At 38.1% G+C, this 23,550-nt stretch overlaps 1 protein-coding gene across 4 annotated transcripts in view; it reads left to right on the forward strand.

Moving 5' to 3' along the window:
• LOC145983985 (uncharacterized) overlaps window positions 1–23,550 on the forward strand; it is a 387,657-nt gene that overhangs the window by 166,656 nt on the left and 197,451 nt on the right. The window contains exon 1 of one of the 4 annotated variants that reach the window (XM_083117232.1): window positions 16,194–16,363. The exons of the other annotated variants lie outside the window; for them this stretch is intronic. Coding sequence (XP_082973358.1) covers window positions 16,267–16,363 — 97 coding nt within the window. The 5' untranslated portion in view covers window positions 16,194–16,266. Of the gene's footprint in view, window positions 1–16,193; window positions 16,364–23,550 lie in introns of those variants that run through there. 4 annotated transcript variants of the gene reach the window in all.

Below are 23,550 nucleotides of genomic sequence, written 5' to 3' on the forward strand. Positions count from 1 at the left end.
TATGGACGTTAAATTGCTTGTTCAATATTATATTTCATAATTTATTACCTTCGAGTTTTAATTCTTTTGTTATTAACGTCGCTTTTCTGTCACATTTGGCTAATCGCGACGATGAGGATGACCGATGATATGTAATTGATTGAGGGACACTCACAAAGAATACCCATGCCCAGGCCGGGATTCAAGCCCAGAACTCCTGGCGTCGTAGCACCCTGTGCTAACCACTCTGATCATTAATTCTCATCGTCGAGATTAATTTAGAGACATGAAATATCTAAAATAGAAAAAGAGATTGCAATAATTACTAGGCTATCACAAATATCCTCCGACACAAACTACGCCCCACCATAAAAAGTTCTGATAAAATATTGTTTATTTTTCCATAAATATTGACATGATCAATGTGTACCTTGTGGTATTAGGCTCATAATGCATATATGTGTGTGCATTCCCATTTATATATATATATATATATTGATTGATTGATTGATTTAGTTTATTTTACTTCGCGTTTTGTGCCTCTTGGCTAATTTGCGAAGATGGGGATGAGTGATGAAATGATGAAATTGATGAATCGACATTCACAAACAACCAAGCCCGAGCGGGATTCGAACCCGGGACCCCTAGCGTTGCAGCGCGATGAGCTAACCACTCGGCTTATATATATATATAACTATAGCGATTTGATTTGATTTGTTGTTTTAAGTCCACTATATGAACAGAAAAGCTAATCGGGACTGGAGATACAGTTTATCAGGGATCCGAACCACTGTGCCTTGTGCCTTCACCGGGTATCGAACCCTGGATACCTTGATTACAAGGCGACAACGTTACCACTACGCCATCGGGGAGGCTCATAAAACCATAACGAAATATGAAACGTTGTGGTGTGCAGTTATATTACACTGAGGTTTTAAGTTGCCGTTCATTACTGTAAAAATGCATAGGTGTATTCCTATTCCCTGCATGACTCACATATGTATGTAATTCCCTCATTCTCCGTGTGTGTTCGCATCTTCACGCAATTTGAGATGCGTGTAAAATGCATGATCTTCATAGCAGAACATTAAGTTATTTTATTACGCACTATCCCAGGACAATATGCTATTCACATTTCCGACGTACGGTCAAATGTGCAACAGCAAGGGTTGTCTTGGCAACGGAACTATACAAATTGAATTGCATCGGGAAACTCTCCAGAGACGACAACGAGCCAAGCGATGTAACGGTTGCCTTTTATATATGCATGAGACCACTTTCAAATGTACCCAGGGAATTTTTAGAAGATTTTTAGAGTTGAATTGATGATACCTCTCGTTCGTGTATTCTGAAAAAATAAAACTGTATGAATTTCAGATTTCCTTCAAAGTTCTCGCTGGAATTTTATACAGCAGTATTGTAGTAATCTTTTATGTACTTGCGAGACTCCCCGATGGCGTAGTCATAACGTCGTCGCTTTATAATCAACGAGTCCCGGTTTGCCTTTCTGTGCGTAAGTAGACTTAAAAACAAAATCAATCAATCTTTCTCCTATTTGTATTTTGTTCGTTACTTTCTTACCAAAACGATTCTAGGTGAGTGGGTAAGCTGACGCATTTGTATCTGGGAGGTTCCTTAGATGAGTGGTTAGCACAACGTTCTGCAACGCCAGGAGCCTTGCGTTCGAATCCCGGATCATATCATCACTCATAGCCAGAAGTGGCAGAAAAGCGATGCTAATCAACAAAATGTAAAAAAATAAACAAGAGTATTGAGAGGTTCCAGATTCAAGCCCCACGATGGCCAGCATCCAGTTAATTTTTTTTCGTGACTCCTGTCAGCTACAAGAGGAGAATAGACATCCCCAACTTGCGGTTAACTTAATGGTGCAAATAAGTGATGTCGCTTAAATAAACCTTCCAAATCTACTGATTTCTATTCTCTTGCGCAACAGAATTCAAATTCCTGAGATAAGTTCCTTAAAATCAACAATTACCTTGTAATTGTTAAATGTATTTATTACTCCCTCTGTCCCATAATTATAGTCCGGTATTCCAAAATGGTAGTACAGAAATGACAGACGAAGAGGCAGATGGAAAGCACAATTTGTACTGATCCTTGAGTAACCTCATTCCCTTGTTTCATGTTCTTCTTCTGTATACACCAATGTCACAGTTTGAATATCGCTCAATTATTATGAGACAACAAACAAAGGTGTACCGGACAATAATTATGGGACAGAGGGAGTAGATTTTTAGAATATATATGGTTTGATTGGTTGCCGCATTTTGGTGGCGCGAACCTCACATCAAAGTATAGGTTGGGTGGCAACTAGTCGATCTGCACTTTAGTAAAAATAAAATGTGCCAATCATTTTGCTTCTCTTAACACAAAAGACCATCCTCATTCATTTGCGATCAAGGCGTTCATTCTCTTTTGTCCACGAGCGTACTGCATCCGTCTATTCCTAAGAGTCCTTTCGTGTTGGGTAAATGACAGAACCGAGATTGATCATTATAATTAGTTCACTCTGGCCCTTTCATTGTTTTATGTCATAAAAGGGAGGCAGAACTCACAGTTATGTGAACTCGTTCAAACAATGAGTCCGCTCAACAAACGTTTCGTTTCTCCTACTTAAGTCTTGACGTAACAAAATTGTTTGAAATCCTGTCCCAGTGACTTCCTCCAGAAAATCCTGCTGTTGTTGCACACGAGCTTATTACCAAGAACTAAGCACGATATGTCAGCTGGTCATGGGAAGAAAACCAAGGGAATTTCCGTAGGAAATGAAGGCTTAAATACTGAACCGATCTTCTGAGTGTATTCTGTCCTGTTAAGTCTGCATTGTAAGGACTTGTCCTTTTGTTTCCCTAACGAGCTTCTCTTTAATGATACCCCCAATCTTTCGTTAGTCTGTGGCGTCTGGAGAAGACAGGTCTCGTTCCGTTGGAATATTTGTTATGTTGTCCGAGTTCCAGGTAGAAAGTTTCTATGCTTAGACTAACCGGAAAACTGAAAAATGTGAAGTATTTATTTGCAAAAATAGCAAAATTCAACAATAACCAACCGCCTTTGGAACCCGTAAAGTCGCACTTTATACTGCGTCAGATCCTTCCAATTCTCTCGGCTGATCACGCTTACACCTGAAGGCCCCATTTTTGCATGAACATATTAATATTTATTGATTGCTGAGTTGTGATTAGCTCTCTTTTTTAATGACTTTTTTACTGCTGCAAGTAATTTAATTAGGAAGTCTTACATATTGTCATATTAAACTGCCGGTGCAGTTCGTACACATTAAATGCATACAAGTGTTACTGCAACATAGTCGCTAAATTTCTACATTTAATTTGAAAAGTTATTCGTTCGGTTTCCTAAAACAAAAGATAATATGCTCTCTCAACTTACTATAGCAAAATTGCCTGTTACTGTTAAATATATTTCCAGTAATAATCCACTCGTTTTCTATTGCGTTTATTTGTCATATTAAACATTTTTCAATATTGCTTTAAAAACTATTCTTACTCTTATATTTATAGCGTCTGTTCATATTGATATATTTTTACAAAACAGATAATGAAAGAATAATCTAAAATTCCTTAAAGTTGATACATTCAAATCATTTGTTTCTACGTTAAGCTTCCTACTTCCTTTTAATAATAATGTCAACTTGTTTCTTCTTTTCATGCTCTTAAACTTTGTTATTGCGAATGTTTAAAAAATATCAACTTCTAGCATGTTTATTTAATTTGTTAAAAATCGCAGTTTCGTTGCATTAATGGAGCTCCATTAAAATTCTGCATATTCTGTGGTGAATCTGCAATATTTTTTCACTAATTTGTAATGTTTTGAGTTTACTTTTATAGCTCTTTCTCTCGCTATTTTCACCGCAGTATTTATTTTTCGCTCGTACACAGTGTTAGTTAATATACAGGGTGTGGCAAAAGTCCGGCACCACCCTTTTAATTTGAAAACCACTTGATGGAGGGCGATGAAATTTCGGATATGGGTAATTGGGGTGGGAGCACACCAGATGTGGCTAGTGTGTATCATGGCGGCCATCTTGAAAGACGCCATCTTGGAATTAGATCCAGATTTTCAAGTGGGAAGGGGGTCATGTAGCATATCATTTTACATGCGCGTTTCTTCAAAAATGAGAATATGCAGTTATTTCCCCCCTAACTTTATTTGGTGAGGATATTTTCACAGTTGAAGTTCACATTTGGCGTAATATAATGGGTTGGTATTTATTTGTTCCAGCTGATCTAACATGGCTCTAACCCTCCAAAAACGGATCGAAATTGTTGTTATAAGTGGGGAGCGCAGTGCCAGGGTCATTGTAGAAGATGTCAATGCCCGGCATCCAGAGAGAGATGACATCTCAGATACCACAGTGTTGCGTGTAATGCAGAAGTTTAACGAGACGGGATCCGTGTACGACAGAGAACGTAGTGGACGGCCGAGAACAGTTACCGACGAAGAAACAGCAATGGAAATTGTGGCATCCTTGGTCAATAGCCCGAAACGCAGTACCCGGCGTTTGGCTTCAGTGTCAGGAGTCAGTTAGAGATCCATACTCCGTGTGTTGCATACTAACAAAAGTGGCACCCCTACAAAATTCAAATGCAGCAGTTCTTAACTGAGGATGACCCAGACAGGCGGTTAATGTTTGCAAACTGGGCTTTGGCTCGTTGCAACGAGGATCCCCAGTTCCCGAAAAGTGTTCTGTTTAGCGATGAGGCCATATTCTTCGTGAACGGTGAGGTAAACAAGCAGAATCATCGTTATTGGTCAGATACCAACCCATCGTGGACATATCCTCGTAAGGAAGTCGGTGCGGCAAAGTTAATGCTGTGGTGTGGGATATGGAGCACCCGAATTGTGGGACCTGTCTTCATCCATGGCAACCTGAATGGGGAGAGATATCTGAATATTCTCCAGGATAATGTGTTGCCCTCACTGATGAACCCAGACGGCGAATTACCAGCCTATTTCCAGCAGGACGGCGCACCTCCGCAGTACGCGTTATGTGTCAGGCAATGGTTGCATGAACAGCTCCAGGGTCACTGGATTGTTCGAAGAGGGCCCACTGAGTGGCCACCCCATTCTCCGGATCTTACGCCCCTTTATTGATTGGGTTGGTGTCTTGAGTCCACTTTATGCACGGTAAGGCTAATCGGGACCTACAGTTTAAAGTGGGATCCGAACCACCATGTGCTTCCACCGGGTATCGAATCCGGGACCCCTTGATTACAAGGCGACGACGCTACCACTGCGCCATTGCTTACGCTCCTTGACTTTTACCTTTGGGGCATCTTAAAGCCATAATTTATCAAGAGAAAATCACTGAACTCCGACATTTCCAGCGCCGGATCCAACAAGCACGTGACTCTGTCGACCCTGCAGTGTTATTGCGTGTCCATGAGGACTGGCTGAAACGTCTTGCGTTGTGTGTAGCACAGAACGGGCAACACAAACAACAGAGCACATCTTGTAGGATGAAAAATGTGAGCTTCAACTGTGAAAATATCCTCACCAAATAAAGTTATGGGGGAAATAACTGCATATTCTTATTTCTGAGAAAACGCACATGTAAAATGATGTGCTACATGACCCCCTTCCTATTTGAAAATCTGAATGTAATTCCAAGATGGCGGCTTTCAAGATAGCCACCATGATACACACTAGCCCCATCTGGTGTGCTCCCACCCCAGTTACCCATATCCGAAATTTAATCGCCCTCCGTCAAGTCGTTTTCAAATTAAAAGGGTGGTGCCAGACTTTTGCCTCACCCTGTACATGCATACAATGTGCCTTCAACCAAAATTTTGCTGTGTGTGTATGTATATGTATGTATATGTATGTATGTATATATATTTTACATTTCGCTAACATTTGAATCGTTTTTTGTTAAAAAAAACAACGCCAAAAGTGTTTTAAAACCAAGGTAAATAGAATAAAATGGTTTCGGTATTTCTACAGGGCCCTTGTCAAGAAACTGCATGAAACTGCCACTCGTGCTATTTTCTCAAAATGCTTTGAGAAGTAGTACAACATGTATTAAATTGACTTCGTTGCATGAAAGAATTTTGTTTTTATTTGTAATTAGAAACCGTCAGGTAACGTCTTCGCCTTGTATAATCAAAGGGTCACGGGTTCGATACCCGGTGGAGGCATATAGTGGTTTGGATCCCACTTTAAACTGTAGGTCCAGTCCCGATTAGCCTTAATGTGCATAACATGGACTTAAAACACCAATTTAATCAATCCATCTGTAAGCTGAGTGATATGAAATTCGAGCTTTGAGGAAAGCAATGCAACTGAGAATGTGTATACTTCAATCACATTTTATGTAGGACATTTTTATTTTTTCCTTCTTCCTATCTCTCTCTCTCTCTATATATATATATGTATGTATGTATGTATATTTGCGTGGATGGAGAGAGAATATGCTATATACCTAATGCTACGATCAGGAGGCAATGTGGAACATGGGAATGTCATTATGAGGCCACCCTTTCAGAGCCTCGCAAGGAATCTCCATTTTCTTGTCTCCTAACTTACAAGTAGATCAGCGCAATCTCCATATCGCTCCTTGCTAATCCGTTTCTGGAGGTGATGCCTCTCCTCCCATCGGAGTAAATATGGGAGGGGCGGCTTATCGCTAGTTCCCAACCTGAATCCCTTAATGGGTGTCGGCTGCCGAGGAAACCACACGATCTGCATAAATTTAATATCCAAAATCCTCAATTGAATTTTCGCACCTTTGACCTTAGAACATTTTCAGTAGAAATGAGATAAAGTGCGAGAAAATAAAATAACTAGTAAGGTAAAATGCTTGGCGTGTTAGTAAGGCCATTACAAAACATTACATTTAGTTCCTTACTTGATTATTACATACAAAATATAAGTTGTTGGTCTCTTAAGGTGAACATATTCTTTATCAGTCCAATATTATGTACTCTAATATTAATGTTATAATAAAATATTATGTAATATCTTATCTTCGTATATTTTAATCTGTGACAAAATTTGTTCTGCGTGCTTTACAAATGCAATTAGTAGGTTGTACATAATTCGGTGTGTAACATAGAATACCAAGCACTATGGCATTGCAATGTGCAATATTAGCTTTGTTGATCTGGTAGGGAGAAATTTGCCGCATCTGAACCTTATAAAAATGTCCATATTCATGTAGAACATGGGTATTTAGCCGTGACCTTTTATATTTCTATCTGGTATACAAGAAGAAACTCTCACAGCTGGTAGCGTTTATAGCGTATTTAACAGTTCATTTACTGTTCTCAACAGTTGAGAAGCAACATTTTAGACAGGCAACTGCAGAATATCATTCGCAACATGGCATTTGTGTAGCACGTTTTTCATCTACTGCACACTATGATACGATTATTGTAATTTCATAAGACACAAATCTCTTTTTAAAAAACCTCCATAATGTGTTGGGAATGCAGTAAACGTTACTTCACCATACACCCCCATCCAATCCAAGAGATTGGAGTTCCTTTCCAACACACATGAACCCTAGAACTTCTCCAAGTTTATATTTTCGCAGTATTTACATTATTAATTAGGTCCCTCACAGATGGTCATCAGTATAAATTTATGATAGTGTGGTATCTTGAACTCTCGTCTTGAAATTAAGGTGTCCAGGTTCGATTTTCGGTATAGGTACATTCAAGTGGGTCGGATCTCGTGTCATACTGTAGGTCCTATCTGGGCTAAGGTGGACTAAAAGAAGCTTTTGTTTATCCTGCCAAATTATAGTATTATGTAAAGTAGTTAAAAACCTCTGTCAGAGCATTATTTTGTGCCTAATTATGTGATATATTGGTGATAATTTCTTTTAATGTGTGTTTTCTTTTGTTGAACGTAATATTTTATTAAAGTTGATGTTTTCGAGGGTTGTCTGTACATAACATCAGTTTTATCCGAGGACCTTCTCAAGAATATAGGAACCGCGTTCTTATGAAATGGCACGAAACACAAGCACTTTAGCTTTTTTTTAATTAGAACCCTGGAAGACAATCATTTCATAACGTTGCCTTTTGGAATTTGAACAAATTTGGATAAGTATATATTTAAATGTTTATACTCTCTCTCGTTGACCTCCGGTGTCTATCCGAGGCTTCCCGCGTGGCAGTCAAATACCCTACGGACTGAACCATGAACCACCGCGGCTTCTCTCTCTCTCTCTCTCTCTCTCTCTCTCTCTCTCTCTCTCTCTCTCTCTCTCTCTCTCACCCATGTTCTTGTGTGTCTGTGTGATGGAATTTTATATTTTCTTTGTATTTGAAGTTGTTTAAAATTATCTCTCAGTTAATCTAAAATAGCGTAACTTTGTTGTTTTGATATTATTGTATATCCAAGAGAAAAGGGAATTCTGTTATTGCTTATTAAATAGCCTTTCACATTAACATACAGTACAAACATCAGTGTTTTGTTTACAATTGAATTTTAAGTTTACTTTTGCATTATTCATGTGAATGCTACTCGTATTGGGCAGCAGATCAACGTAAAACAGGCCTTGTTTTTCCTTCCATTCGGTTCTACGTTGTCTAAATTTGCGTTGCCCCATATATTCGTTAGTATTGTCCGCAGTTGTTAGCATTTAGATATCCTTGAAATCTTAAATTACCCTCCCCCGCCCTTTTCTCCTTCTTTCTCTGGATACTGTAATCTAGCGTCATTTTAACCAAATCATGCAACTACAGCAGTTATTTCGAAGTTCTATTACCCAATTCACTTGGGAATCTCGTGAGAATAATGTCTGAAGGTTCAATATTATCATCACACAAACTATATCCCTCCGTCATCTTTCGACTCTCAAGACCATTCTCATAGTAAGCGTTCCTTTCGTTTTTCTATAAATGCCACGGGTCTCCCGTATGGCGTAGTGGTAACGTTGTCGCCTTGTAATCAAGATGTCCCGTGTACGATCTCCGTTGGAGGTACACGGCCCAGTGGTTCATATTCCACTTTAAATTCTAGGTCAAGTTCCGATTGCCCTATCTCAGCGTAAAGTGAACCCCACACAAACTTTGAACATACATGTCACATAATCTTTCAGTCCAAGACCTTTTTTTACAATAATTCCAGTGCCAGAGATAAATATAATTAATAAAATATATTATTACGAAAAATTGCTATCAAAATTAATGTTTATTGAAGATGAATCAACTTCACATAAATTAACATTATCAACAATATATTTCCTTCTATTTCCTATTATATATATATTTGACTACATAAACAAAATGTTTTGAATTTTTTGATGTTGCACAATATTCTTTGTTTAGTAGAATCATATTACAACGATTTTTATCTCGAAATTAAAAACATTACCTTCCTATTCCACATTTCAGGATATGTTTTCCAAATATATTCTTAATTGTAGACAGTGGAACTCTCTTGAAATGAAATCCAGATTATGGCCACGGATAATGTTATTAGAATATGTGTGTATTCCCGCCAAAAGAACATTAAATTCAAATTACATGTAATTGCTGGTTATGAGGGAAGCTTGTATTTGTTACCGTCAGTTTTTCCACTTTTTCTCCACAGCGGGATACGATAATTGAATTTATCGACTCTTTACCCTCTATAGGAACTTTCTTTTAATTTTCAAAATAAATAAATTTACCAATTTTGATTTTTATGAGAGATATTTCGCCATATTTTAATAAATTCTCGTGGTATCTAATCAATGCTAGACATTTGTTGTGTTGTTCTTCTTACACTAATTAATGGTTATTACTATTATTATTTTATTGCTGTATGACCTCTTTGCTACTTTGGTATCATTTACCCTTAACATTCTTTATTTGGAGGTACTTCAAACAATTATTTTGCACCCAACACACCAGTCTAATTCTTTCCGTTTTGAACTATGAGATGCAGCTGTTATATCGCTAGGTAAACTCTATATTTGAAGAAATTATTTAAAGAATGAACTAAATTGTTTCGGTTCAAAACAATAAAAGTAGATTTTATTCCAATATGATATTATAACACGTATCTAGCCCGAGTAAATTATGCATAAATAAATTTCAAAGTAAACAAAAAATATTTTAGAAAATACAACTGCCAGGTGGCCTTTGTTGATATTTGTCTTGTTGGTGAAGACACGGCCTGTAATGATAATGGAACTATATAGGCATAACTACTTAATAAATATTTTCCAACAGAACATTCAAGAAATTCGTATTTTCAACATCGAAACAATGTCGCTTTTATTTAATGTATCTTTGTCTCTCTCCCTCTCTCCCTCACGTCTTCACTCCGTTCATCTTCCTCACACTTTCACTGTGATTATCAGCATTTTCTTTTCGCTTAGTACAAACACAAAAATATTAGTTTAAGGCCTTCAATCCAGTCATTGTGCAGTGCCTACTCATTCATAGTTGTGAAATGTGAATTTGAAAGCTCGTAATCGTAAGCAGGATGCATTTGCTTGATCGTGGTTGAGCTACATGACTCATGTAATGTTACTGAAACAAAATGTGAAGTCTTATCGGGAAAGATTACAATATCCTGGCTGAAACCCCAAATAGAATTTAGTAATACCTAGACAGTCGGCGAAATAATTGAACTCTAAAAAGCTGAGGAATCTTTGACTAGAGTTTAAATTGAAATCAGTTTCTGCACCACTACCATGTGTTAAGCCAAAATACTTCATCCTGCTTTTTAGGATTCCAGATGTCGTAATGGTAACGTCGTGGCCTTGTGATAAAGGGGTCATGGGTTCGATACCCGATGGAGGCACATAGTGATTCGGATCCCACTTTAAACTGTAGGTCCAGTCCTGACTAACCTTGCTATGCCTCCCATCGGGGAGGCCTACAGTATCTCCTGTTCAAATAAAATAGCACATTCTTCAACTGTTCAACTCTGTAGATTGAATTTGTTGAGTTTTAAGTCCATTTATGCACAGTATGGCTAATCGGAACTTCACTTACAGATTGAGGTGGGATCAGAACTACTGTGTGCCTCCACCGGGTATTGAACCCGGGTCCCCTTGATTACAAGGCGACGACGTTACCACTACGCCATCGGGGAGCCCCATTCAACCCGGTAGATGTACCACTTTATGTGAACAAGAGTGTACATAGACACATGAGAGTCCGCAAGGGGGGGGGGCAATGGGACCATACCCCCCTGGAAATGAATGTTTACCTAAAATGTATATATTTCACACATAATTTCATTTCAATCACAGTAATTTATGTTAATTATTGTAAGGCCTTTGAAGGAACATGATAATTTCAGACTGAAGCAGTGTTTTCTGAGGTGGCATCACTATTATGAGGAAAAATATTCCTCCTTTGCCTCCCCCTGGAAAAAATACCTTGCTTGCACCTCCCTGGAAAAAATCCTGCGAATGTCCATGCATAGACACGTATTTAAATATTTTTTTTGTTGTATATTTTGGAATTATCTAACAGAAGTTTTCTTGTTCCCTTTTATTTAGCTTCTTTTTATAATGGGGATTCTAGACATAGGCTAACCTCAGTGTTCACGCTCTAATTTTATAAATAATCAAAGCAACTGTTAATGGTATCAGTAAATGTACTAAACGTAATTTTATTGTATTTTGCATTAGGTCATTAAATTTAAACTTTTTTTGCACTTTCAAGATTTTTGGCCACCACAAGGCGTATCAACTTGCGCAGAGCTGCACGTATGACTCTTAACGATATCAAAGGAAATCTAAGCTAATCGATATGCGAGCCAGGGCAGGTAAGGTAGTACGGAAGAAAAAAATCTTCAAAGGAAAGTAATTTTTTTTATGAAACGAAACACGATTAAACGCACACACATCCAGCGATTAACAAAGTGAAAGTATTTCTAATTTACATTTTTGCAACCATACTTCGTTTTCTTGTAATGCTAGGTGCTTTTTTATTACGGAGGATGTGATATTGCAATTAGTACGATTCGTAAATGAGGGAAATTAGTTTCTCTGACTAATCACCGAGATTTCCTTTCCTGATTTGGCGAAATTCCTCCTCTTCCTTACTCATTGTAAATCAAGTTTGTTCTGAACTTAATACCAACACAAGACTTTTATACCATGAAAGATATGACGACAGGACATAAAAAACGTTGGACGAAACCTGATTGCCTTTAACTTTTGTTCTTGTATTCATAAAGATAATTTTAATAACCCAGTTAGCGCTTACACACATCCTGCCGCCATCACTCTGTGTGTGTTTATCGAATTAATATGGCAACACAACAACAGGACAGATGGCGATTTGACTTTTTTTTAAATTTTGTTTTATTTAACGTTGCTTTTTTCCACTTTTTGCTACTCGTGACGATGAGTGATGATATGATAAAATTGATGAAGGGACACTCACAATGAACACCAATGTCCAGGCCGGGATTCGAACCCGGGAGATTTAACTATATGTTGCCACCTCGGTGGCATAGTGTGTCAAGCGATTGACTTACGACCTCGTCACCAAAGATCCAGTTTCCGGCTCGAATCCTGACTTGGCATGGTGAGTGTCCTCTAATCAATTTAATCTAATCACTATTCAATATCACCGTTGAAATTTGGCAAAAGTAACAGAAAAGCAAGTATGAAAGATACAAAGAATATATTCTAATTATACGTATTAATGACATTAATGAAATTACATGAAAATTACGTATTTTAAAACACTCTTAAGCAATCTATTTTTCTCTTCCTTGCAGCATTCAAACTGATTTCTTGTGAACATGAGGTACCATAATTAGGCTAGGTAAATAATTGCTAAAAAATAACGACTTCTTCAGCAATGAAGAAAACATGTTATGTTTTAAAGGGGGGTCCTGTTGTCGATCGCCGGCGTGAGCACATTACAGGGGCTCGCATCTTATGTAAACTGTATGCCCTGTTCCAATTAGACTATCTGAATATTGGGTGACCATAAAAAGAACGGTAACATTTTTTTGTTTACGTTATATATTGCTAAATCTAAATGTTTAAATTATCCTTTGTTTCATCCCAGTTCTCGTGTACACTAATTAATTAATTAATCGACTAAACCGGCATTCCAACCCAGGATCGCTGACTCCGGGGCAAATTATGGCAATCGAATCACTAGACCACGAAGAATGACGCATCTGTTTCCAGTACCGGTATATCATTATTCAATTTTAATATATGCATTAAGTAGTAGAAGAAACCAAAGTATGCCTTGTCAGTGTGTAAAATTTAAAGGCAATGGTGTAGTAGTAAAATAAATAATGCCGAGGCAGTTACAAACTGCATCACAATGACTTGTAGTAAGTTAAACTACACATATAGTGTCAACGTTGTTAACATTTATTTATTTATTTATTTATTTACTGCTTTGTTTACATGGCGAAGTTAAGGCATGAATGCTTTCTCTTCCACTTAACCATTAATTACAGGGATCATTTTTTTCTTTACAGTTAATTGTATATAATTAAAAAATTAGAAAAGATAAATGAAAAATAAAGTAATTAAAGAAAAATAAAGTAATGAAAGTAAAATGAAAATAAAAATGAAAGCAATACAGTTTGAAAACGAGCAGTCAAGCCCTGGATTAACCATTAATTACGTACATTGCTCATTATTTTTACTAACAAAATGAAAAAATATAACTTAGAAGAAATTATAAATAAAAGCAATACAGTTTCTACATGTACACACACACACACACACAACACACACATTCATACACAAATACATACATAGAAAGCATATTTCGTGGGCTAAATGTATAACGCATTTCTTTATGGAAATTTAATCTAGGTCCAATTGTTTAGCATGTTTATATTGTTATTATCATCATTATATGCAACTAGTTAAATACAGTTAATGTTAAATACTGACTTATAGATCCTTCAGTTGCATATAAATCTCCAGGAAAATGAAATTTAAGAAACAATCGTACAAAAAAAACCTACCAGCCGAAAAGCTCCCAAACTCATAGTTTTGTGTCGAGTGTTTCCCAATAAAATAGTTAAAAATAGTTATTATCTTGTTTGGTTGATTGATTGATTGATTGCCTTACGTTTTTTTTAAATTAGCTTTTCTGTCATTTTTGGCTAATCGCGAAGATGAAGATGTATGGTGATAAAGTAAAACAGATGAAGGGCCAATCACAAACACATATGGACAACACACAACAAAGTCCCATAGAGGATTATACTGGCCATGGGTCCAGACGCCAGAGCACCGTTAGTCTGCAAAATGCAGTCCAGAGTGTACTACGCGGAACGGTGTGACATTTGGGTTCACTACCCAAAAAAACGGTCGGCCCTTACGACCCTTATTATCTTTGTTATACAACAAAGTAGTCATTGCGATACGCAGTGGCGTACGCAAGGGGGGGTTACCGGGTTTAAACCCCCCTTGAGCTTTTCAAATATTATGGAAAATGTTGTAGAAAAAAATAAAAATGGCTAACTTATCACAGTCAAAGATCTGCGACAGTGATAATAATCATAATTTGAATTATTATTCCAATGCAGCATGGAGAAAAACAACATTCCAAACACAATCTAAGTGGCCACAAAGTTCAATTTTGCAATTCTTTTGCAAAAAGTCGCACAGTCTCTCGCGAGAATTGTGAAAATTCCTTGCTTCGTCGCAGTGTGCCGACGTTATTGCAAACGTTCTTCCCGGTACTGATTTTGCATCCCCTTGTGAACTCTCAAGTGATGCTGAGTCTACATCCACATCATTAAATAATGTTGAAGAAGTGCTTTGTGAATCACGTGGAAGTGATAAATGTGTTGGAATGTCTATAAACTTACTTTGAACGAAAACATAGACTCAGTGGAATTTGGCAACATGTATTCTCGCGCCTCATCATCATCCTGGGTGAGTTCCATAGGTAAAGGTATTGTAAATTTCCCCGTGCATATAGCATAGTGGTGTGCTGGGGCCCACACATTCTCGATCTCGGCCATTCTGCAGGGATGTGATCAGCACCATGCTCCGACAGCCTTTATCCCACAGGGTTGCTCTCAGGTACCCATTGATATGAGGCTGGGTGCGGAGACAAGGCTGGATAAATTCCAACCAATTCCTGGAATCGAACCCGGATCTCCCACGAGGTTGTCAGACTAGACCACCGCCGACCCTTGAATGAGTTTCATATTTCGATTATTTCAATAAATTTAGTATATTTGCTTGTTTTTATGGAATTTCTTCACACTTAGAATGTCTCACCTATCATATACAAATAACAGTTGACTAGACAATTATTTCGTAACAAAGAAACAAAAAAAATGTAATTTTGTTCTATTGCTTTCATAAATATATTTATGAAGATTTCTACTACTTAATAATAGTAGTGATATAAGTAGTAACAGAAGTTGCATTAGTAGTAGTAATTAAACTAATTTAATTAATTGTAAGTATTATTAATTAATTATTATTATTAATTAATTAAAGTATAATAAAACAATGGTAATGTGAATTTGTAGAAAGTTTTCGAAATACCCCCCCCCCCCCCCTTGATGAAATCCTGCGTACGCTACTGGCGATACGTTAGGTTTGGTTTAGATAGACACATCGTATATTAAAGTTAAATGAAGCAAATTTAAAAACTAAATATTTACTGTTATTTTGTTCGGAAGAGCGCGCTCCCTGTTTACATAAAACAATGCCGTAGCGGGGTTCCGGTGCGACTACGCCACTGGGTAACATACATTCGCAATCTCGACAATTTGTAGAGGTGGTGTGATCAGCACCACGCTCTAGCCGCTCACTCAAGCAACCGTGGCTTTCAAGAGACTCGAACCCAAGATTCCCCGTTTCCGAAAAGGTTATCTTGCGCGTGCAATTATTTCATTTGCTTAAATGAAGAGAAACTGAACCTCTCGAACCGTTTCCACTACAAAGCGTTGCAGCGGTTGGAGTCGGAAACGAAACGAAAGACGAGACGCGGGCGAACGTCGAAACCGTGATTTACGGACGTCCGCCGAACGAAAATCAGCTGGCACTGTTTAGGTACGAGCCGTAATTAACATAGTTTTAAGAAAGCTCTTCATTTTTATCACCTCGCGACCGCAAGTTGACAGGAGAACATGCCGAAGTTTCACAACGGTCCGGCGCTTTGAAGTTGCGAATCCGATTGGCTGTCTCAATTTGCTCCGCCCTTGTTTTGAAGAACCGAGAAAGATGCCTCACCTGGTAAGAATCGATGTCGTCATTGTAGCGTTAGCAGCTAGTGTACAGGCGGCCGGTGCGGGGCCAACCATGTGGCGACTGGAGGTGGATATTTTCAGTGTGTGTTGCTCGCGATGAACACGCCGACCCTTCCGTTCATTTTGCACTCTCGCTCGACTTCTAGCCTGGGCAGCGTCATCGCCTTTGAACTGCGGATCGACCCTCACATGGGTGAGTGTCCCTCTGTGATATGTGTTTCCTTTGTGTGCACTTCTTTGGCTCTGCGGGAGCGTGTTGTTATGTAATGTTGTGATTGGTGTTGTGGCCAATAGCCCAAGTGGCTCTGTGCGTTCCGTAACGTGGAGGTTTTGCCGACCGCGGGCTAGGTTATTCTTTACGTCGTCCACGTGCTGCATGACATCTATGTCCCGGGTTCGATTCCCGGTACTTTGATGGTTCGGATCCCGCTGTAGTCCGAGTGTAGTTTAGGTATATGTGCGTAAAGTGTTGTGGTGATTTACATACCGCGCCACGAGGGTATTTCGTTCGAATCCCAGGCAGCGCTTGAAGTGGAAACTGTTAGCTGGGGGGATGTTTGGTGGGGCCTTGGAGTTAACTGGAGGATGCCCCTATGGTTTAACACAGTGATAATAAGACAGCTTGGGGGATGCTTTGCGAAAATTTTGTTTTGATTGATTCATTTGCTTTATTTTACTTCGCTTTTTGTGCCATATTTGGCTAATTTGCGAAGATGTGGATGAGTGATGATATGATGAAATTGATGAATGGACACTCGCAAACATCCATGCCCAGTCCGAGATTCGAACCCGGGACCCCTGGCGTCGTAGCGCGATGTGCTAACCAATCCGCCACGGGGACCTGCACGAAAATTGTGTTATCTGGGGGATACCATCCGCCTTCATCCCCCTTCACTTCGAGCACTGATCCTATTTATCTCTCTTTCGCATCCCTCAGTCGCCGTTCTTATCGTCACAAGGTTAGAGAAAAGTGATGGAAAATGTTAAACGAGTCCTGTGCAATGCAACCATTCATTTGTAAATAGGATGCGTCTTCAAATATTTTAAATATGTCCATGGATGTTTTAAATATTAGTTTGTACTAATCTTGATTTGTCTGCCGGCAAAATTAATGAAGTTCGTGTTACTGAAGAAGTCGTCCTACCTAGTGGCACATAGCAGAGAGGGTATCTGCCTCAAACCTCCAGAGGCCGACCTCCGTGGCTTAGTGGTCATCACAGCACGCTACAACGGCAAGGGTCCGGGTACGAATCCCGGCCTAGGAATGGGTGTTCTTTATGAGTATCCCTTCATCAATTTCATCATACCATCACTCATCCTTATCTTCGCGATTTGCAACAAGTGGCAGAAATGCTAAGTAAAATACACCCAATCAATCAATTGTATTTCTTGTATCTTTATATCCGTTTTAATAGTATCAACTGATTTATTTATGAATCGGAAAAGTGGACGATTTGCCAGTTTCCTTTTTTTTATTGAGGATTGTAAACCTTTCCTGGGTATATTAAAATTCCTTCTCATTTCATTCTGGAGGAATTGACATCATGGAGTTAATGAACCAGACGCCAACATTCTTGTAAGTTGTATCCTTTACCGAAAGACAACCTTGCTTGTTCTTGTTTTTTTATGGTTGTTTGGTTTGTTTTTTTCCAGTAAGGAGTAACAATCTAGGATTTATGATTCTACAACAACGACTCATTTAAAGCCTTGGTTGTGTGTTTGAGTAATCGAATCGCAATAACCCATTCTAGCATTAATTAACTTTTCTGACCTTTTGGTAATATTTCTGCAAAATTGTTTAAATTTGCAATTAAACAAATCGAAATGACATTATGAACCGCGTAGACTAATATTTACACCCAAATTCACCTCTGGTGACAGATTTTGCCCCCACTATTGTCCACTAAATTTCCTACTTTGGAGCACATGAACTTTTTAAGTGCTTCGTAATTGGTAGGTAAGTGTTGTGTAATGATGCAAAGAAACTGTTATAAATTTCCGCGTATAATATAGTTTTCTAGCCGATGGTATTTTTTTTCCTTCACCTTCGCCGTGTATTTATATTTTAACTGCACATAAATCACTCTTCTGCCTCTCAACTTTTATTGCGAAGAGACGTCGTTGGTTGAGTCAAAAGTGCACATAGAGATGCATTGGAATAAGCTTAATTACTTGCGTGTCTACTTGCTATTCCTTATTGATAAGTGTATAGGAGTTTGCACAAGAAAAAAACGTACACAAATGCATTAAGAATATTTAACTATACCGAAAATGGAAGGAAACATGCAATATCGCTTACGGTTTGATTTTAATTTGATATTTGTTGTGTTATTTAACGTCGCTTATCTTCCACTTTTAGCTAATCGCGACACGATAAGTGGTTGGTTATATGATGAAATTGAGAAACACCCATACTCTGGCTGGAATTCGAACCCGGGGCCGCAGGCGCTGTGCAAACTACACACAGAGTTCGCACAATAACGCTTAAGGAATTAATTTGTGATGCATGTGTTCTAGCCTAGTGGGTAAAATCATGTATTGTTCCATGATTCCAATCTCGACGCCATATCTAATTTTAGCTGGTCTCTGTGGCTCAGTGACTGTAGCAGGGTTCTAGGTTGGAATTGTGGTCAAGATATGGTAACGTCGTCAACATGTGATGTAGATCCGGTGGAGGTCAAGTCCCGATTACCCTATGAATGCATAAAGTGGACTTACAACAAACTCAAACTGTTTGTCCCATAATCTTTTCCTTCATTCCATCCTCGTTTTCGCGATTAACCCAAAGAGGTAGAAATGCGAATCAAAATAGAAATAACATTTTGTTTGTTGACATCTCACTTACGTGCTTTTCGTGCATTGCCCGTGCAATATGATGTCTCACTAAGTTTCCTTTTTCTACGTTCAAATAAGTTAGTGTAACTTGCTGTGAACCAGGAACCTGGTTTCAATTCTCGCGGGTATTCACTATACACTCTGATGGTAACGTTTAATCTAGGGGCGTGTTAATGCTACGTAAAATAACCAATCTACAGATGAATCAATCAAATGACGTATTGAATTTTTAGAAGATAAAATAATGAGGTATTGAAGCCGTAAGAAAACCTTCAATTTGAAACGCCTGCACAAATAAGCATAGCTTTATAATAATAATTTTAGAGTCTATACAAAATGGATTAGTTTATTTCCCATTGCTACTGCAGGCTGCACTGGTTAGGTAAATAAGCATTTGAATGCATCTATCTTCTGACGGCGTCATCGTGTCTACAGCATGTGGTTCTCATCTGACCCTTTCCTTGGCAGGCAAATTCCGCCATTCATTATCCTTTCTCACTTTCCTCAAGTTAATTTCAGCATTGTTCTTCCTCTATTCGCCTTGGCTTCCATTCATGTTCGTTTCGCAAATCAAGTTTCCTCAACCACAAGCTGTACATGTATGTATGTGTGTGTGTGTACACCAGAGCGTTTCAGTGATGGTGACCAGAGTTGAATAAGCTACTCAAAAAGTATCAGGGCTTCCCCGATGGTGTAGTGGTAATGTCGTCGCCTTGTAATCCGGGGTCTCGGGTTTGATACCCGGTGGAGGCACATTGCACAGTGAGTCGGATCAGAATTTAAACTGTAGGTCCAGTCCCGATTAGCCTTGCTGTACATAAAGTGGACTTAAAACTCCAATACCAATACCATCAAAAAGGGACAAAAATAGCATGCTTCCGTTAGCATTACTTTGTTATACAATAAGGATATTTGACTGTTTAGACAGATATCGCATTCGGGTATCCTCGATGGCGTACTGGTAACGTCCTGAGGGTCCTGGGTTCGATACTCGGTGAAGCCACATATTGGTTTGGATCCTACTTTAAACTGTAAATTCAGTCCCGATTAGCCTCTCTGTGCATGGAGTGGACTTAAACTTTGATCAGGTGTTGCATCTGTTCTCTCTAGTACAGTCATGGACACTTCTGGGTTGTAACGATTCCAGTGAAAGTTAAAGGAATTGTTATAACCCAAAAGTGTCCGTGACTGTACATGTTTTCCACTGTAAATGTACGTGTACAAGTTTGAAACAACACAATATTATTAATATTGCCAGCTACGGAGATATGTGCCAAAATTGGCACTTTTTCACTCAACCCATAACATCGCCAGTCATAAATCCATCAAATGCTGTACATGAACATTTTTTGTTGCAAATGACAGATTGGCATGGCATTACTCATTAGACGTCTAATTATGACTCTCCGATAATTTCTTACATAGATTTCTCACTCAAAAGTGCATTTCTGGAAAAAAAAATAACGCTGCCTTTAGCCAGTTATTAATTTATTTAATTTTCTGTATGGAATAAATTGATAATGTTAAGCATTGAAAAATATCTGAATAGATGAGGCTTTATAATGCAAAAACCCGGTGTAAATATCTCTTACGGTTTTCATGATGTAAAACTTAAAAATTTGGGTTGCGAGACTTTTGAAACACTCTGTACATATTTCGTACTGGCAAATAGAATCCAGTTCTGAAGTTATCAAGGTAGTAAAGTAATTCAAAGTAACAAAGTTCTGTTACAACGTGTTGTTACTAACGTAAGTTCAGGAAATTTCTCGTTTTTCATTACTCCACATCTCCAATGGTGACCAGTACCATGCACCAATCTTACTTCTTCGCGTGAGATCAGATTCGAAACCTGAGGGTGTGAGAACTAAGGTGGATGTTTTCCCGGTGGAGGGATAAAGGCGGCCCGAGTGTGGTGCTGACCACATCACCTCCACTGTAGTCGTGATCGACAATGTGTGGGGCTCTACCTCGACACCCCTTCATGGCAAAGTGCAATGCACAGGGAGGGGTGACTCTTTGTGAATACATCCGAGTATTAACCTTTCTTGCATGTAGTACACCCTGGGCTGCAATTTGCAGACTAACAAGTTATGGCGTCTGGACTCACAGCCAGCATATTTATTTATTTATTGAGAAAATTTCAGATACAGCACGTAGCGATTTTACATTGAAATCAGTAACAATGAACAGAACAAAAAAGAAATAAAAGAAAAATAACAAAATAAGACAAAATATTAATAAGTCAAGATAGCACAATTAAATATTATTTAGCAACATATGTTCTGATGGTTGACCGAAAAACGTACTCTGTGGAAAATACATGAGCACTTTATGGGAGGTCATTACATTGTGTGGGAAGTCTGTGTAAGAGCGATCTTTTTTGAATTTCCAGTCTATGCTTTTTTTTGTGTAAAATAGATTTGTGTTGGGTGTTGTGCGCATAGGCACTCGAAAGTGGAATTCCTGGAGGAGCGTGTTGCAACGGATTTTGCCATTGACAATTTTGTAAAGATACCCAAAATCATTCAGTAAACGGCGCTGATAGGGAGTCTGTAGGTTTAGAAAGGACAGGAGATGTGGTGTTGACAAATTGCGTAATGAGGGAACCCTGTAACGAACTATAGCAAGGAAAAAGTTAAGAACAGAATCGATTCTGGAGATCTGAGTGGGACATGCCATATTCCTCTTTTGGGCTCGTGTTCTGTCATCGTTATGTATTTGTGATTTTCCTTTCGTCCACCATTCATCCTCATCGCCGCGATTAGACAAGAGTCGAAATGGAAGGAAACCGCTAACATTCCACAATAACTATTTTCCATGTGTGACGATATTGCGCTTCAATAACTCAAAATTAACACAGATGCTGAGACAGAATTTTTGTGTCTAGCCAGAGAACTGTTGTTCAAAAATTTGAGTTAACAGCCTGTATATTTGTAATTCTACTTTACCATATATGTTTATAAACAATAATTATAGAATAACGTTTTAAGATATATGATTGGTTGGTTGATTGAATTGTATATCATTTTTAAATACGCGAAGCATAATAAAATTTATTGTGGAAATCTTAACAGTGTAACGGAATTCTGAAGCAGATTAGTTACGTTGAGATTTTCTGCAAACAAAACAAAAACTAAAAGAAATTTCCTGCCTTAACGCTTCTTCAGGAAGTGAAGGGAGCGTTTCACTCAAGGCCCTTCCATATGTGTCAGTTTACGTTTCGGTTTTTGCAAGACGCCATTAATCAGTGGAGCTATCCTTGCGCTTTTTCTCTTGTATATTTTCCTCGGTGGTTTAAAAATAAAAGACGTCCTGCAAAAATAACATACACTCTCTCAATCAAGTATTCATTTGGAAACCCTAGAAAGGATTGCGTTCCGTCATTTGATGGAGTGGAGTGGGTCTCATTAATATGATGATTGCTCATCTTAGTTTTCACCGTTTACTGTTATCGTTTTACGGTCAACAACTAAATGGATGGAACAAAACAATAATTTTCAAGAAGTAATGTAAACTGGAACTTGCGCTGTTTTCGTTATATTCGCCTTTCACATATTAATAATAACGTAGTTATTATTAAAATATTACGAAAATTACAAGCTTCTTTTGTCTACACAGGTGTGATTGTTGGTTCTGAATATTTCCGAACTCTTTGACTTTGTATTTGTATGTTGGTTATTTTACGTCATATTTCTACCTATTTTACCAAGCGTTATTAATGGTAACGATTAATGATGATTAAATAACACAGTCGAAAGAATTAACATTTATAACCTGAGCGGGAGTGTCAACTCTATAAACCAGGGCATGCTAACCAACGCAACTAACCCCACACAATAAGGATATACATTTTAACAATTATTAAACTGCGAAAAAAAATTAGACAAATTTCATACAAAATAGGAAACAAGAAATTGCAGAAACAGTTGGCCTGTATTAATATTGTTAGTTGGTTGCTCGTTAACAATAATTTTATTAATCTTTCTTTGATTGGATAAAAATCATACAGAAATACACAGCACATCATCTTAGTAAAGGATCTCTGTTTTCTTTCTTCGAAATCGCAGCTTAGAGTTTAGCAGTCTTGCTCATTTTGCTGTATTCCTCACCACGCATATCTACCCATAAGTTTTCGTACCACAGTTCTTTGAGAAGGAGGAACAATACACGGAGAAGTTCTTATTAAACAAAAACATTCTTATATGATTCATTTTCATTTTGAAATAGTTATACTTTCAAGAGATTGTGGTCTTTCAGTGCAATACACTGTATTTTTGTGACAATTCATATCGAGTTCAAGTTTCAGTTACTTCAGTTTATATGTAAAACATAAGGGGGCACACCTTAATTATCTTACAGCCCTGAATATAAGAGATGAATCATGATAGGTGTTTTGTATAATGCAATTTTACAGTAGACCGTTTTCATGTTTATTATTATAAACATGTTGGGTTATTACTGTTTAGAATCATTACACATGCCCAATATAAAATTATATTTTCTTTGACTCAGTGAGATTTAAAAGAAAGGAACAGACAATTGCAG

The sequence above is a fragment of the Lepisma saccharinum genome, chromosome 2 (assembly GCF_977018435.1).
Source record: "Lepisma saccharinum chromosome 2, izLepSacc3.1, whole genome shotgun sequence".
In the NCBI taxonomy this organism is placed as follows: Eukaryota; Metazoa; Arthropoda; class Insecta; order Zygentoma; family Lepismatidae; genus Lepisma; species Lepisma saccharinum.